General features: G+C 36.8%; 1 protein-coding gene across 2 annotated transcripts in view; it reads right to left on the bottom strand.

Moving 5' to 3' along the window:
- Window positions 1-3,022: 3,022 nt before the first annotated feature.
- Window positions 3,023-19,170, bottom strand: part of igsf11 (immunoglobulin superfamily member 11) — a 180,952-nt gene continuing 164,804 nt past the window's right edge. The window contains exons 5-8 of one of the 2 annotated variants that reach the window (XM_028465375.1): window positions 17,767-17,922; window positions 12,667-12,789; window positions 10,233-10,380; window positions 3,023-7,709 (exon numbers count right to left, since the gene is read on the bottom strand). In XM_028465375.1, the coding sequence (XP_028321176.1) occupies window positions 7,151-7,709; window positions 10,233-10,380; window positions 12,667-12,789; window positions 17,767-17,922 (986 nt within the window). In that variant the 3' untranslated portion in view covers window positions 3,023-7,150. The remainder of the gene's footprint in view (window positions 7,710-10,232; window positions 10,381-12,666; window positions 12,790-17,766; window positions 17,923-19,170) is intronic. The other variant, XM_028465376.1, reaches the window with a different exon arrangement.

The following is a 19,170-nucleotide window of genomic DNA, read 5'->3' as shown; positions in this document are numbered from 1 at the left end:
TTAAAGGAACAGTTTGCAGATCACAGATTTATCAAAAACAATCCAATCAGCTTTGGTCAAATAAATGCTGTGCTTGTTTAAACTCAAAGCATATTAGATTATTAGATTTATTATGATAGAGCAGGTAATCTAGTGAGATGAAGGCAGAGTGGTAAGAAATGTTACGTCTGTTCATGAGTGCCAGACGTGGTGCTCAACAAGGTCATGAGGAGTCTCCCAAGATCCTACAACAGGATACGTAGCAGACGCACGTTTACTCATGCCTATATAGACATACTCACACATACGTTTGTATGAGCACAATTCTGAGATTTAAAAAAAAAAATGTTTTGCTATTCTCTTAGAAAACAGACATGGGAACCTGGCAGCCTGGGGGCAATAAACAGCCCTTGGTCTTATTTTGTGAGGCCCCAAAGTAAAGTTAGGAAATGACAGAAAAACACACCATACAACAGCAAAAAAAAAAAATACATAAAATGACTCCAAGAAACAGAGAGTTACAGAAAATACACAAAAGATTAACAAAAGTGTGCAAAAGGACAGGGAAAATGCAAATAATTAAAGACAAAAACGCAAAAAAATGGCATAACAAAATGACAGCAAGAATACACAACAAGACAAGGAAAACAAAAACAACTCTAAAAACACATACAACAAAGCCATAAAAGAAATTCACAAAAATAACTCCAAAAATACAAAAAATAACAACAAAAATACACAAAATTACGCTAAAAAAAACTATAAAAATACGCAAAAGGACAACAAGAAAGGCACAAAATGTCAAATATAGCACAAAAGGACTGAAAAACACCCAAAACTACTTGAAAAAAACACAAAATCCTTTATTCTTTCCTGTATTAATGTTCAAATTATTAATTTATTCCAAACGCTGACATTCATTTTTGCAAAATCTTCCGCAAAGTAAGATTGACATTTCTGACAATGACAATATGACAATAAACATCTTCAATCTTAAATGTTGAATCTTTTTGCATATTTTGCCTTTGGATCAGAAAAAACACATTTTTGTGGCCCCTGCTGTGATAACAGTTGCTCATCACTGTTATAAAAGGCCAGTCATGTGGATTTGTGCTGATAAAATACTGAGTTACCTCACTTTTTTAACGCAAATCAAATAATCCCATACATTTTTCAAGGATATACCTTTTATTTGATTTGGTTTTTATCCTGGCAAGTTCCCAATCCAAAGTGTCCTGTGGCCCTTCACTGTGGCTGCCCTCTTTTCCTCTGTGATGTGTTAATACAGAGAATGAAAATCATGTCTGTATCCTCACATAAGTGACAATATAGAGGATTTGTTGTGCTTGAGTGTGAGGATGAGGTAAATGTTTCCAGCAGTGAATCCAGGAGTATGGAAACACTGCCCCCTGGTGGATATATATACATATATATACCAAAAACACTTGACACTTCTGTCACATCCACAAAACTAGTTCATTTCTATTTGAGGGGGAAACAATTTACTATATTATTCAAAAGTACCTGTGAACAAAGCATATGTGTAAACAAACTTTAAACACTGCAAAAGTGAATGAATGTAAAGATGTATTGTAATAATGTAACTGATGAACAAAAACATCCACGCATGTATTACTTGTGTGAGAGTGGATTTATTAACGGAGCAATTATAGTCATAAAAAGTGTAAATATAACAGAATGGTGTCAATTCACCTGCACTGAGTTATGGAATTACTGATTTATGTATTTTATTTTGAATTTTTGCTGCACATCTTATATTTCTATACAACCATATGATCGCTGCAGCACAGGCAAAACCTTTAACATACAATTTTACAATTTTGGCTGTAGCCCCAGAATATATTGTACACTTGGGCATTTTCTCCATGTGGAGTTTGCATGTTCTCCCCATGCTTGTTGTGTGTTTTCTCCAGGTAGGGGTTTCCAGTTTCCTTCCATCATTAACAAATCATGGCTGTTATAGGTTGGACTGGAATTACTACGTTTCCTCATAGGAATGAATGGAAGCACTATAGGAATAAGCATGAACTAATAAATTAATGAATGAATGAAAGAATGTGCAAAACCAAGCTTATAATGCTCTGCTTAGTGTATTTAATGTTTTTATTTAGTGTAGATGCAGTTATTGGTCCGAATGCCACAAAAATGACAGATCAGTAGCAGAACACATACACATAATGACATACATGCACCACGGTTACAATTATGTCTTCAATTACCCATGTTTGATTAGAATTCATTGACCAGCATTTTTTCCAATTACAATGAAAGTATCATTATTTTCTTTTATTCTCAGAGAGTCAATTACAATGATGTTAATTACTAAATGTCAGTTATTATTACTGAGCCTGAAATAAATAACCTAATAAAACTTAACTTCCTCTTGTGTTGTCTTGTGCTTTCTGGTCATAAATCAGCTGTAAAATACACTAAAAACAAATATTTATCATATTATTTATTTCTTATCTATTGGGTACCTTGTTAGGCTTCCTAATTATGGAAAAAATAAGTTTTCATATTTTTGGCGTGGACATCTGAACCTTTATTTGTGTCTGTATACCCATTGATTTCATTTTTTTCAAAATGGTAAAATGTTGAAAAGCTTGATATGAAACACATTTTATTAAGTGCATACGTGTAGAACTGTACATAGAACTGTAGCACGATTCCCCAGTTTTTTGCATTCTATTATAATGGATCAGTTTTTATAGAATTTTCATGGCAAGTACAATTACAAAGTCAATGATCTGAACTCAATCACAATTACGATAGCAACATATTTTTAAAATTACATTTACAATTATAATTATGCCATAATTGTAATTAATTATCAATTACACAATTATAATTGACCCCAACCATGATGTGCACACACACACACAGACACACACAAAATAAACTGGATGCCATCTAGAATGTATTAACAATATTTATTCACTACAAGTTCCAGTGTTATTTTTTATTTTTTTTCATTCCAACCCAACGGTGAGAACAGCATGTATGTTTTTTTTTTTTTTTTTTCTTTTTTTTTAGACTTTACATATGTACAGATTGGCTGTTTTATTGGCAATATATCACATGTATCTATTTACACAACCCATAGATTATGGTCTATTGACATGATGTGGACTGGGTTCTCTCCGTCCTGTGTTTCACACTAACAGAGGATGGAGAACGATAATCTCTGTGTAGCAATTTTCCAACTAATAAATGTAGAAGCCTCAGAAGAAGATTTCTCATTTTAATTCCAGTCAGTGACCAAGGAGAAGCAGTGAGAGACTTCGACACAAAAAAAAAAAAAGACTTAATATGATAACATGTTTCACATGAGAAATAAAGGAAATGATCTTTGACCTCATTTTTTTTCCCTCTGTGTGCGATAAAAGCTGCAAATGGGAGTAAAATAAATGAAATGACTGATTTAGAAAGAACGTGCTTCTGGAGTGTTCTGGAGTGGCCAATTCATGGATTAAAGGCTTGTCAGAGCCAGATACAGTATGTAACGACTTTAAATGTGACAAGACCCGTACTGTGGTGACTACCAATAACACCGGGGATTGTCCGTACGGCAACCGTACAAACACTTTTTTTTTTATATGAAGAAGAAAAAACAAAATTACCGAAAATGTCAAAGTTCTCTAAAAGGCTTTAATCTGTAAGTCATATATTCACTATTTAATTTATATGTCATTTATATTCACTACAAGTTCCAGTTATATATATATAAAGAATGATGTAATAAATTATTACACTATTAGCCTCTTTTTACATTATTGAACAGTTGTAAAATTGTAGGTTTTATTACTTTAAAAAAAAAATAAAAAATACATTTCAGGTTTTATTAAAGAAAAAAAAATTCTAATAATTCGGGTCATGTTACATTTCAGGTCGTTGTTACAATATTGGGCTCTAACAAGGCTGAAAGAACTGAAAATAAAACATTTTGATATTTACATTACAGCAAATACTGAACAGAATCCAGAATTTTCCTCCAAATGAATGAGAAAAAACTTTAGAAATGGAATTTTAAAAGAAAATCATAACAGATTAATAAAAAGAAACAATAAAAAACAGGACACATCACATACAGCAACAGTCCTGAAAGTTTACCATCCCTGTTGAAGTTTATTGCTCATTATGTTGGAATCTTTGGCGGTAAAGATTAATGTCGTCCTTTGTGTAAATTATGTGTGACAGACATTAGTTTTTGTTAAATGAATGAAATAAAACTTGACAAACTGAGTTTTTATTAAAAACCTCAATGGGACCTGGTGTGTATTTATATGTCACACTCCTCTGCGTTGTATGTTGCCTCACAGCTACCGAAAGGGTTCACACACACTGTGTGTAGCCACACAAAAAATGGAGTGTAATGATCAGACTGTTATCTTACTAGTCCGATTTGATTCAAATGAATAAAAGCTGCTAAACACAGTGATACCACCATATAAAGGTAGTGTAGGTGTCATATATATTGCCTCTAAACCACCAGAATGTGCCATAAAAACATACATTGTCAAAAGATGATGAAATTCCTTCATTAAAACCAGTAACACATTCTACCAAAACCATTTGTAACGTAACAAAAAGTACAGAGTGAAGATTAAGACACAAGTTATAAAAATATGGATGAGAGCTTTTCCTTGTTTTATTCACAATAAAGCCTTCTGTAGTCTGTACACTAGCAAACAGTAGGTGACATTTATAAAATAAGACATGTTCAAAGCTTCAGCGTCAATGGGGTTATCGAGGATGAACCCAAAAACAATTTTTATCTGCAGCTTCCTGACGTGAACGCTCAACCATTCAGCACTTGTACCATCGTAAAACATCTTCATCTAGGAGTAGTCGGCTTTCATTTGTGAAGCGTTTTTAATAGTAAGACTGAGTTATCGCCCATAAGACGGCAATTTTCAGTTATAGCAAAGCTTCGAAACATTTTAAAAGGTCTTTAGTATATCGTCAGTGTATTGCACACAGGAAAGCATTTTAATCTGCACGCCAAAGAGCATTTTCAACCATCACCTCTTTAGTTTTCCTCAGTCACCCTGCTGAATACTGCGGGGCAGTGATATACTATATAAGTATGTCTGATTATTCATGCACCCAGTGGGGATCCAAGCTTGCTTCACTCTGGTCATGCAGTTGCAACGCTGCCACATTCCTTCCAGCTCTGATTACAACCTGAATCTGGATTCTGTAGGATTATTCCTTTAAACCATCTGCACGATTAAAACAATATGAGGTGATTCTGTGTAGCAGTGTTAGCCTGCAGGATAAATTCAGCCCATAAAAGGGTACCTGTAGTGAAAATGTACATAAAAAATGTGTTCAATGTAATACCAATAAACAAAATATGTGCACCTTTTTATAAAATAAATAATAAGGATATGACGGACTTTTGTTGATCGGCATGATCTGTCGCTTCATAGAAACGGTGCATTGTGGGAGGTAGAGGCGCAACAGGTCTGTTTACATTCACAGAAGTGTAGTTTTTTCTGTTGGCTCTCGGCGCTAAGCAGGCGAGTGTATCCTCTCCTTCAGTGTTAAAAGTGCAGCATCCAGGTTGTATGTTAAAAGAGGAAATTAAATATCATCTTTCTCACCAACTACCTGCTTATTGTGTGCGTCCCTGCGCTGACTCAGCATGCAGAACAAGCCTAACGGAAATAGTTGTTCTTACCAGTGGTCGTGCACTGTAGCTGTTCCCACTCAACGTTTTGGAAGTCAAAATACAGTGCTTAAGGGCGCCGCCATCTTGCAAATTTGACGTCATTTGGAGCCAGAGTCTGGGGTCTGGTGGGAGGAGCCCTGGTAGCACTCCCCGCCCATTTAGCTTACTGCCCTGATGACTTATGCAGCCAACATAACGCCAACAACATAAGTGTCTTTCCCACTGGAAATTCTACCAACCTCTTGTTCAGATGATCAGATCACAGAGGTCAGTACTAGTACTAGTAGCTCAAAAAAAGACAAAAAATTGAACGGAAAAGTTTAATGGCGTCTCGGCTTTCCTTCAAAACGTAACTGCTTATGTTATTCACAAAGAGAGCTACGCAAGGGTTTATGACCTATACTGCAGCCAGTCAACAGGGGGAGTTCTAAAAGAAAAACCTTCACTTTCCCGTGAGCGTGCGTCGTCCATTCTTTTTAGTCTATGGTTGTTACAGCAGAAACGAGACACGGCTGAGTAGTTAGGTGTTGGAAGTGCACAAATATGGTGAGCAATTGTGATGAAAGCTGCGTGAAAGGATATCTGTTCATGGACAGGAGGATGCGCAGCGATACAGCACCTGATGGTGTCCTAATGAACAGGAAAAAAAAATAAGAGGGAACAATCTGGTGGGAGTGCAGCCGCCCATAGTATACCCTGTCAGCAGAAACGTAGTAGTGCTCTGAACAAGTATGTTTACAAGCTGCATTGAGACTTTCTGTGAAGCAGGACCACATCTGGTTTCACACGTAACTTTGGCTTTGTGTCCGTTAGCTTAGCCCATTAGCTTAGCCCATTAGCTTAGCCCTCAGATCCCTCTCAGAGGAGCTTGGCTTGAAGCTGTCCTCAAGTATCACCAAATTCCGTTTGAACGGAAACCAGTACCAATATTATGGAGCCATTGTCTGGATAACTCTGACTTAGTGTTGTTATTTGTCTTAGAGATGCAAAATAAATGTTTCTGCTGGGTTTTTCTATTGTTGTTATAGCAACCATTAGCTTTACACTCAGCCATTGTTCAGAAACTGTAGACCAACAGAACATTGTTGTCTAGTAACAGCTAACAATAATCAACGAACGTGTGGCATATCCTGCGGAAAATGGCGACTTCATCGTTGACGCCCAAAGGTATGAAATCGTTCTAAGTCCTTTTAATGTGTTTTCTTTTGTATAAAAAGGAGCGCATATATTGTTTATTGGTAATACATTAAACACATTTTTGTTATATACATTTTCACTACAGGTACCCTTTAAGGAATTGGCATCAATTGACTCCAATTTAGTAAGAGATAAAAATGTTGTGACATACAGAAAAACACCATAATAAAGGACAGGAGGCTGCTTCAGCCCATACTCAGGATGTAGGTTACAAACTTCACCACCAAGAAACCTGATTTCTGTCCTGTGCTTCAAGCTAAAGGTTCATTTCCAGCTGTTTCAAACGAGCGAGCCTGCTCTGCTCTGGGCTGGCACCATGACGGGCACCGCACCCATGCGCTCCAGCGTGGCTTGACTCACGGCGTAGGAGTGCGTGTGCTGCCCGTGTGTGGACGTCACCACCGGTTTGAGGCTCACAGAGCCGTTGCTGCGCACCATGGCGGGAGGGGAAGGGGCGGAGTTTGTAGTGACCACCAGAGTTTTTGGTGGGGGAAGCGTGTGGCTGCCATTGGCAAAGGACGCCGCTGCTGTCATTGTGGGCTGCGCGTGGCGGGACAGCGGGGTGGACCCCGGGGCCGTCACTGCTATAGTGTGGCCGTGCGCCGCAGTCTGAGCCGGTCCGTGTGCGTGTCCGTGTCCGTGAGCGGCAGTAGAGAAGGTGTGGCGGGTGTCTCCGTTGTAGCGGGTGTAGGAGTTGGTGTCGTAGTTGTGCTTGGGGTTGTGCCAGTAGCGACTGTTGTAAGTGTTTGTAGACGTCAGAGTGTCGTTTTCTGAAGACGAGGCGTCTGCGTGGAAGGCCTTCACAGATGATGACCTCTTAGGGGGAAGGTCATCTTCCCTGAAAGAAAAAAAAAGATCTTAGTCTCATGGAAATGTCTGTCAAGGATGGAGAAGTACTAAAACATAGATTTAACTATCTTTACGATCCAAACGGATGAGAACATTTGGTGACATGTTTATTGGAACAAAAATTTTTTCATGTTCCTTTTGGGTCTCAAACCAAGTATGTAACAGTATGTGTTGCAATACAGACACAATGTTGTGAAAATTCTACTTCTTAATTCCAGAAAGTTCATTTTGTCTTTTTTTTTAATATATGTTATGGTTTCATTTATTTACTTTGAAATTTACTTTGCCCCTGAATAAATAAATCAAAAAAAAAATTGTCTGGATAAATAAAACCTTAACACATTCATTATTCTTGCCTCACAAAGGGTCAAACATGTCATAGGCAGAAAAATGTTTTTATGTGGCAGGTCTTTGAATCTGAGCGTTGGTGGATTACAGCCATTACTGTATCTGAACATGTACCAAAATCATCCCGAGAAAGGACACAGAACTCTAGGTTATTCCCATTGGAGAGTTGGCACCTTATACGGCCACTGGTGTGTCAGTGTGTGAAATAGTTGGACTAGTTATAGAACACATGCATACATTTTGTTTAAAGTAGCCAAAAATATAATTAATCTGTCAATTAAATTGGTTTTATTACTATTTTTTATTTTATTTTTTATTTTTTTTGTGAAGTACCTTTGTAATATGTTCCTATTCAGGGAGTGCCTTAAACATCTGACACATTTCTATTTAAAGTTGATTTAAAGGAAGCCAGAAGTTAAACAATTTACCAGTACCTACTCAGCAACTACTTTAAAAAACAAAACAACAACAAAAAAAAAATGGTAGAATATCAAACAACACTAACTTAGGGGTAATGTCTTAAAAAGTGTCTCAATAAGAAAAAAAAAAACTTATCCTTGTTTGACTGTACTACAAAAATGATCTTTGGTCATGTTGTTGATGTCATGTGTTTGTTGATGATTTTACTGATGATTTTTATTGATTTTACTGATGATTTTAAATGTTCTTATTGATTTTAAACAATTGAATGTTTTATCATGTAAAGCACATTGAGTTGCCTTGAGTATGAAATGCGCTATACAAATAAATTTGCCTTGCCTTGAAGATTATTTTGTTATAGTTCACCTATTGACACTTTAGGTTAACCCCTTGCTAAAAAAATGTTTTACACAATGTGAATAATATTCAGCCCACTTGTACGTGATCGCGGAGACATGCAGTAGATATTGATTTGTGAACAAAAACACCAGACAATTTATACATTCCAACCATTTCTTTCAATAGATATTTCCTAATTTGAATCTTAACATAATACTAACCACTTCATAGTCCCCTTGTTGGCAAGTAATCAAATCCACTTTAGAGTGTGAGGGGTGGATTCACAAAAGGTTTAGCGGTATTAAAATGTGTGCAAACATCGCTCCGCACGCTAATAAGGTACAAAAGCCCAAGGAATCAGGTGTGCGCCGCCGCTGCGCTTCCAAATGTGCCCTCATTCCATTTAGCGCATTTCCCTTGGATGAATATGCAGAGTAGTCGGATCTCCCAAGGGGAGCAAAAATATGGGAGGAGGAAAATAAATAATGCAGGGGACACAATGCGATTCATGTACAAGTACAAAAAGTATCACGACTGAGAAGGAGGCGCAAACAGACACGCAGAGATCATCGCTGCCGTAAATGTGGACAGAAAACTCAGCGGAGATGGAAAAAAAGGCTCCAGTTGTGTGTGAGTGTGCGTGTGTGTGAGAGAGAGTGAGAAAAAGATGTTTGCTGTGTGCGAAGATGGATATGGATATGACCATAGATCGATATCGCTTCAGACTCACTGCTCCACTGATCTCCTTTCTCTCCATGTTTTAACCATCAAAGTCCCGTGTCGTATTGATGTCAGGCCAGAACCAGCAGATCAGATGCGTAATTTACACATTTATCACTGATTGTGACATATGAGAGTGTGTGTGACACAGCGCTGCACAGACCTGCTGGATGATGGTCAGTAGATCATCTTCAAATAATGCAGACTGATTTACAGACTGTGTTGCTGTATTAACTCAGATCAATGGTAGATCGATAGGACGGTTTCTGTCCTAATCTGCATATTTTGCATGCACTGATCAGAGTAAAGTTACAGGACCGGATGGAGCATTCACATTAAATTATTGGGAAAAATATCATTAGGTTTTAAAGTTGTTGTTTAAAAAAAAAATAAAATGAAAAAATAATACAAAGAAGTCCATCTGCCTCCAATTTAACTTCCTCAAATGTCAGTGTACTTGCGCGCACTGACGTCTCCACATTAAACAAGCAAAAATGCTCATTTAAATAAAGGCGGTCTGCACCAGTTCTGCACGTGCACTAATCATTGCTGCAATCTTCGTGAATTCCATGCAGCAGGTGAGGAAACTACGTCACTAAAGGATTTAGGGAAGCAACTGGATTACCACCCTTTATTTCAGATCTTAGTGAATCTGGCCCCTGAGTGTATTGGCAGCCAAACAAACCTGATTTCATTGGGGATTTCCTCCTCATCATATTTGTTCTTGTTTTTCCAATAGAAGAGCGTGACGGCCACCAACAGCGAGCAGATGATAACAGCCAGGACCCCTGTAGCAATCGTCCCTGCTATTAGACCCACACTCTGAGGCTGGGCTGCAAACACACACAACACAACAAACTGTTCACAAACAGTCAGATGTACTTTTAGATTAAAAAATAAATAAATAAAAAAAATAATCTAAAAAAAAATATTTGAAATTTTTAATTTGAATTTGGTTTATTATTATTAGTATTTATACTTTCTCTTGACATATAGACCTGAAGAGATAAGTGGCACATTGTCAGTAGGAGGAAGTGGAGTGACGCTCATTCTGAAAGTCTCCATTGAGACTTTTTACATTTTATATATCTATTTAATACATAATTAAAAAAAAAGTGGGTCGTTTGAATCAGTTTGGATTGAAACGACCTACATTTGAGCAGGTGTTAAGAGGCTAAAACTTTCTACTCTCAGCTGACCTGAGGCTTGTCTTTTATTGGTGAATGCTCACTATGGACACTAAATGTTGCGCTGGGTTGCAGCAAGACTGTAATATCATGTTGGAGCTAAGTTTTGACAACTAAGCAGAAAAATGTGCAATAACTCTGGTTCCCAGGTGTCCCAAATAGTGACACAACGTGTGTCTTTATTTATAGATTTAACAAGAGAGAACTTCTATACAGCCAACACTTCTTTATTTCTGTTCCAACTGCGTAAGCGCGCGTCTGTAATAATGTATTGTGCTGTGTCATTTTTCTGTTTTAACCCTCTCATTGACCCCATTTAATGTTTATCATTCAAAAAATAATAGTTGACTTTGTTTTTTTTTTTTGCTTCATATTTCGTGGCTTTTCCTAATTTGATGGGTACAATTGATTATAAATAAACATAAAACGTGCAGAATACATATTGTACGCGTTGGTGTTTCTCTTGATGCCAAACTGTTTTAGCTGTGTCAGCTCTTTCACAGTGAAAGTGACGTAGAGGAGAGTTTCAAGTCACTTCATATACGTATGATCTGGTACAGTGAGGATGGGGGCGGGGCTTAATATAACTAATAGGCCAATTACATATACTGTATAGCTAGTGTTGTCTTTAATGTGAATTGAATTAAATGGAATTTACTACCATTGTTGGTATTTTGCATTGTATTCTTGTATATCTTAAGTTACTAATAATTTTCAAGTCCGTTTTTTTCCTTATTCTGTTTAGTACTTATTGTGTATTTCTAGAAATCCAAACAGACAGAAGCAATATGATGAAAATATATGATTAAGAAATGGGGGTGGGATTAAACAAGTCTTTCTTCTTCTCACTCCCTTTTGAGCTGATATATTATTGCAATTATAAGTGAACGTATTTGATTATTTTTCTCTCTTGGAGTTTCCTTGTACACAAAGAGTTGTTTTGTTCCTTTTGTTTTTTGTTTTCTTGTCTCTGCTCTAAAAAAAAACGAAATGAAATGAATGAATGTGTATGAGACAGAGGACTTTATAATGAATAACCCCAAATATGTTACAAAAAGGATATCAAAATAAGTAAATAAATATGTTTAAGACAAATTAATTTCAATTTAAAAGTTTTGCCTGATGGTGGCGCTAGAGAACAGGTCACGGTTTCATTATCAAGGGATTATTTATGTTTTTAACAAATAAAGCAAAATGCCTTAGACAAAAACTTTTTGAAAATCATTTTCTGGAGTTAAACATCCCTGGGGTCAGATTGTTAATAATATTTGATGATAATATGTGTTAAACAGTGGCAGGTCTTTGATGACTACCACATAAAGTGAATGTTTCAGCTGTATATCAAATATATGTGTATATGCTTTGGAACAGTCATCCCCTAAGCTTTAATGTCAGTATTCTGTCTGTTATTTGTGTTCTTAACTGACAGCCTCGGCCCTCGCTCAGCATGTAGAACCCATAGTGAGAGCTGGCCTGTCACACGCTGCCTGTCACTTGATAATAAAAAAAAACATATTCATGTCGCAGTCGTTGCTGTCAAAGCTTTCCAAACTGTCTGACCCTGTGTGACCAGATGAGCTCAGTGACACTCTCCGTGTCAGTGTCAGTGTCGATGTCAGGCCTGCTGCTACATGCTTTTCCTGTTCCTCCCTTTACTGCCAAGAAGAAAAAAAATAACTTTCCAATAAATGCTTCTGTCCTGTCAGTGTTGGAGTGACGCAGAGACATCTTTTTTTCCCCTCATCTATTTGTGTACTTATTGAAACAATCCCAGCTGTCTGTCACCTTTCCTGTATGTGATGATAGTGTCACACAGCAGCAGCAGTGTGTGTGTGTGTGTGTGTGTGTGTGTGTGTGTGTGTGTGTGTGTGTGTGTGTGTGTGTGTGTGTGTGTGTGTGTGTGTGTGTGTGTGTGTGTGTCAGCTGACTTACGTGCCACGACCTGCAGATTCAGCAGACACGTGCTCTTGCCAATGGTGTTGCTGGAGGTGCACTGATAGATTCCTGAGGTGCTGGTGCTGATGTTTCTTAGTGTGACCGTGCCCTGCATCTGGTCTGCGGCACAAACACACACAACAAAATATAAAAGACAGAGTTTAAAACAAATACATAAATTAAAGAAAACATCTATAAAATAAAGACCCATAACATACACATAAATAATATAAACCTAAATGAACTATTAACTAAGGTATGAAGTGAAATTTGTGAATGATTTGATTCTGAAAGGAACAACTTTTATTATCTGCCTCTAGAGGGCACTACACACTTACTATTAAAGTTTGCACACGTGCAGATATCTATGAGTGCTGCAATCCATTTTTCTAACCTTTTCATATGGTAAAAGTCTATATTTGGACACATTAGTGAAATACGAGCATCTACGTCTCCCATATATAAAACCTGCAGATATCAATCACAAACTTTCAGCAAAATTCAATTTTCTAGTTCCTCATAAATGTCAACTTTTCCACATAAATAAACTGACATTAGGGCAAATTCATAAAAAGCAATGCTTATCTCTTTGACCAAAAATGGGTAATAAACCTCTTTAAGTTTGATTAGCCTCTTACATCATTGAGTGAGATAAATTCAAATAAATACTTTTATTTGATTTTATGTGAATAAATTTAAAAAAAATACTTTGAAATACAAACTTTATTCACATCTAATTATAGTTAGTTTTAGTCTATTTTCCTCTCATTTTAACAGGTCAGAGGCATAAAAGGAACAAAAAACCCTATAATTGTTTTGTGGACATTGCAATGACATCATCATTATATCAAGATGTTTAAATAAGAAAAAGATAATTTATTGTCAAACCTGACTCGCAAACACATTTTTTTTTTTTAAATATCAACACTTAACAAAACATATATAAACTAGGTTTTCAAATGAGGGCTGAATTGATGCATGTGTGTAGTTGTAACATATAATAGATTGAATCAAACACAGATTGTTTGGAAAAGGATTCAGAATCACCATTATTTATGTATACTGTATATGCACAATGACATATCAAAGTAGGCTGTTATTGAAATTCCCACAAACATGATGCTAAAGCCGTTTTGTTCTGTTACGTGTTAAATATCATTCAGATTTGATATACTTTGAAGACTAAAGAGTTTGTTCCCTTATTGTGATTCTGTGTCATATCACTGACAGCTCCCTAAAGCCTTCAGTGTTTGAGCAGCATCTTTTACTCTTGCTTTAGCTGCAACATCAAAGACGTCATGCTGTCAATGTCAAAGAAAATGAGAATTCAACAACTCCCTGTTCAGTAAAGTAGAAATCACAGAAAACCATCAGGTTTGGTTCTCTTGTATTATATGAAAAAAAGAACACTCACATGTCAATCAAGAAAAGAAATGCATCGTCAATGATTTGTCCTTAAACCAGACTGTGGAAGGTGTATTCACAGCACTGTATTGCTTTGACCATACATAAAAATGAAAATAAATCCAATCAAAGATGAAAAAAGTGGGTTAATTGTTGCCATGCAACCTGAGTTTGTGCTTTTTGTTGTTGTTTCATCAGTTATATTTCTAAGGGAAAAGCCACTCAGGTTTTGGTGAGATATAATACTTGTGTGTTTGAAGATCTTTTTGATGTTATCATTTCAAAGGACTTATAGCTGGGGATGCAAATGAGCACCTCACAAATGCTGGTAATTGACATGGATTCAATAAAGCACGATCCCCCTTTGTAACTGAATTTGCAATTATGATTAGCTCTGAATCCCTTTTTCAGCTTTTGAACGCTATGTGCTGTCGACTGCCCACTTCCTATTTGATACCGTACTGAGTGAAGTTTGTAATAAGACTGGTTGGGTCCTGTTATACAGTGACTGGTAATGGAGAAGATTCCACAATGTGAGCACACACAACTGGAGAGGAGAGAGAGGAGAAACCAGAACACCAGTGCTCTCTGATGCTGAAGACCAAACGGACATCCATTGTTCTTCTACTTTATGTTTACATTTTAAGCTTTGCTCAATACTTACACAATGAAAAAGAGCTTAGGAGGATTGGAATTCAGCATAAGGAGATGAACACTCCTGTATGGTGTACATTTTAGGACATTCTCAGGTCTCACAGTGAGGTATCAGACAAACCTCTGTCATTTATCAGACTAAACAGACTCATTTCTCAGCAAAACCTCCGTCAGGACGTAAAACACGACATGACGTTGTCGTTTGAAGAAATACTTGAAGTTTTACACATAAGGCTGACAATACACTGTCACTAGCTGGGTTTCCATTACAGATTTTCACAAAATAAAAGCGATATTTTTAAATGTCGACAAATATATTTGCGCTTTGAACGTGTTTCCATTGAAGGTTGTTGTGGGCAAGAGCCGAAGGAAGACGGACGCTCCAAACCTCCTTATAACATTTTGTATTCCTTTGTTGTTTCACGTCTAATGTAGCAGTAATAATTTTTAAGTATAACACACGGAAATGTCTCCTCTTCTGTCTACACGTACCGTACCATCATTTCTTGAAGAGAAGTGGTCATGTGACCAGGTACCTCACGTCATGTGACCATGTACGTTAGGGCTGCAAGATTTTGACAAAAAACCTAATTGCGATTTTTCTGACATGAATTCTAAATTATATTTTATACATTTAAATGCATATGCATTTCATTCTTTTTTCCAAATTCCGTTTTATTTATTTCTTCGACATTCCATGATTTGCACATACATTTTTTTAATTCTGTTTTTTTTTTTTAGAAATATTAATACATTTTTTCAGAACATATTCTTTTTTAACTCCTGTGAGGAAACAAAATAAATACTAATAAAAAAGAAATCTATAATTAAACAAAAATGTATATCACAAATTAAATTGTAATTTAAAATAATTAGTAAGATACGATTAAAAGGTAGATATAAGTTATACTGACATGGATTATTCTGACTGCTCCTTTTTAATTATTAATGTCATATAGAGATGTATGAGAGCAGCATTATTATCACCCAATTCCCCCTCAGGGATCAATGGTTTACTGAATCTGATCAGGTTCATTGATTAAGTTTTGATGAACTCTATTTAAATTAACCTAATTTAAATTATCCTGATCTCATCATTCTAGACCGTAATAATTACACAAAAATAAATGAATGCAAGGATGCATCAGTTATTTCACCACTAGGGGCCAGTATCAGAAGTTATCGTTAAAACTACAATGTTTCAGACTCTACAATCCCTGGCATAGAGGGTCTCTTTCACAACAACAGAACAACTTTTCCCACAGATCTTCTGTAGCTGATGAGATGTTGTTTAAACACACTGAGCAGATGAAGCTGATTAAAACTGCTCATGTTTTCACAGAGCGCTTGACAAGAAACGGATGAAGTTTCACAGGCACAGCAAAGTTAAGCGGGCACTGGTCGGCTCTGATTTAAGAGTGAGTGATGTATTGCGTAGTTATTTGGCAGTTTAGACAGTGTTTCGGGTGGTTTAGGCGGTGTTTGAAGCAGCCAGGACGGGACGGGGGAGGGCGTTACATCTAATGAGCGATCCCCGGAAACATTTCTCCATAACAAAACTTCCTTTTCCTCACGGTGATGGCATTTCATCCCAATTCTGTCCATTTCCACGTTCGACAGTAGATTCCATTTTCATTGGTTGATGCCGTGATTCTGTCCGAGATTCCGTAGAATTTATAGGGCCCTAGTAGTTTTTGTTAGACCAGTCGCTGCAGTGCATACAAGCTTGTATCCTCTAACCATCTCTGACTGGCCAGCAGCCAAGGAAGGCGGTTCTCGGCAATTCTGATTGGTGAACATATATATCACTCAAATGATGGAGGCGAAAGAAAAAACCTCCAGCATCTGAGTTTAGGTTATCACAGTGAAAACCTCAATATCGACGTGATTAAGGTTAATTGTTCAGCATTAATGCACGTCACTTCTGTGACGTGTATTTGCGGAAAAAGTGTTTCCATAGCGCCTTTGCAACACATTTCAATTTTGAAACGTCTAAAATTCTTCCTCATGAAAGCGTAAAAACCTTTTAGTGATATTTGAGTGTTTTTTTTTTTTATTCAGGCGTTTACGTTACCAGTTTTTATTGCGCTTTTAAGATTTTGCACATTTCCATGGGTAATGCAGCTACAATCTGTCATTAGCATTAATAATGTGTCATGAAGGCTGTCATTAAGCTGTCATTAGGTGTTGCTTCCACTAAATTATGACACCTTTGGAGATATGTTGGCATTTTTTTAGGTGGAGGGATCAAGTGGGGGTAGGGTTTGTGTTATGGGTTAGGGGTTAGGGTTAGGGTTAAGGTTAGGGTTCATTGTTTGGGTAATGAGGGGTTAGGGTAACAAACAACACCTAATGACAGCCTTCATGACACCTTATTTATGCTAATGACAGGTGTCATGTCAAAATAATGACAGCGTAATGTCAGCCTTTATGTATAAAACTTCATGTAAAGTGTTACTGAACCCGGATACACACATGACATGTTATCAGTATGTGCCGCTGCTTATTTTTAAAGGTTAAGATGTATGAACGTTTTATTTAACTATGTATTTATTAATCAAATAATATGTTGATATATCTAAACTATTAAAAAACAAAAGGATAGAGCAGGTTTTCAACTTATTCCTTCATGTGTACTTCCGGTTCCTTCAAAATAAAACGCTATGTTGTTTTTTACGGACTGTCGTGTCTGACAGCTTTTTTTGACTGAGGTTTTGCTGAGACATGAGTGCGTTTGGTTTGATAAATGACAGAGGTTTTCCTGATACCTCTGAGACCTGAGGATGTCCTAAAATGTACTCCGCACTTGTGACACATACAACTTCCTCACAGTTCTACAGCTTTGAATCTCCCCAACGTCACCATTGAACAGGATCAGTGGAGGGAACCAGGAGACGGGCAACAGTCGGGGGGGGGGGCCTGGTGACACATGACAGGTGGCAGTGATGGAGGGTTTAGTCGGAGCTGCACTATGTGTGTGAGATTTACCAGCAAAGGTGGGGCAAAAGGGAACTCCGACGGCCAGCTTGTTTGTACTACCTTGCATGGCGTTGTGCGGCAGCTTGGGCAGTGCGTCCAGCTTCTCCCAGGAGTAGGACGGCGTGGGAATACCTTCCTCTGAGCTGCAGAACAGCATGATGTCACTGCCCACATCCAGCGTGCCCTGGATCCGACATGCTGGCGCTGACGGGGGCACTGGCAGATGGAGAGAGTGGGTGGTGTTGAGTTAACCACTTTATAAAGCATAAATAATGTTTGCTAATTGCAGGGGAAATTTGAATTTTAAAATAATCAGACCGAGCCTAAAAGAGGAAAAAGTAATCAGATATAAATATAGAGAAATGCAAGATAATTATATTCAGACTATTTAGAATACAGCTGCAAATGGTAAAATGCGCATCATTTCTGAAAAACAACTACGACAAACTGAGAAACATTAAAATAAATGCCATAATCCTAAAGCCAGATGTGGAATCACTTTGTTGCTATTGTCACTTTATTTTTCTTAATATTATTATTAATATTATTATTAATACTGCATTTTTTTTTTTTTTTTTTTTAATAATCAAGCCTTTTCTAACATTACAAACTACAAAACAAGTAATAAACGTATGTATGATTCGTGCTGATGTTGTATCTGATCGATATCGGTATCAGCCAATACTCAAGGCTGCAATATTGGTATAATATCGGAAATGAAAAAGTTGTATCGGGACATCCCTTTGTTTCCCTAACCTTAACCCTAACCCTATACCTAACCCCACTAGATCCCTCTACTGAACCCAAACAATGCCAACATAGCTCCAAAGGTGTCATAATTTAGCAAAAAGTGTCAAAATTTAGTGAACGACACTTAATGACAGCCTTCATGACACCCTATTCATGCTAATGACAGATAATGACAGCGTTGAGTCAGCCTTATGTATAAAACTTCAAATTGTGTGACCGAACATTCTTATTATACATTTGTGTTGACCAACAATATAGTTTATTCATATTTTTACTCAAACATGGACACTTCTGGTTAGGAATGTGACGATATCTCGATACGGCGATATATAGCGCGATATTTTTTTTGCATGATCAATTATGGACATGCTCGAGCTAATTATCAATTTTTTTTTTCATTTAATTTTTATTATTTTTTTTTCCAAAACCTTTTCTGCTTTTTCACTAAAATGTGCAGGTAGGTCTTCACAGAAATGTTGTCACTATTTGTTGAAGGCACCAATATATTGTTTACTGGAATGTTGCACTATATAATGAGTCACTGGTAAGAAAGACCCTATTTTTTTGTTTACAGAAAGCACTATTGGAGATACTTATTCATTTACATTGGTATGTTAACACTTATTTACAGAAATGTTGCACTAAAATAGTGTCACTGTTCATAGGACACTTTTTCAATTTATTGTCTTTCAAAGATATAAAATAAAAACTTTA

The sequence above is a fragment of the Gouania willdenowi genome, chromosome 13 (genome assembly GCF_900634775.1).
Source record: "Gouania willdenowi chromosome 13, fGouWil2.1, whole genome shotgun sequence".
Lineage (NCBI taxonomy): Eukaryota > Metazoa > Chordata > Actinopteri > Blenniiformes > Gobiesocidae > Gouania > Gouania willdenowi.
Note: the sequence above shows the minus strand (reverse complement) of the source record. Positions and strands in the feature narration are given on the sequence as shown.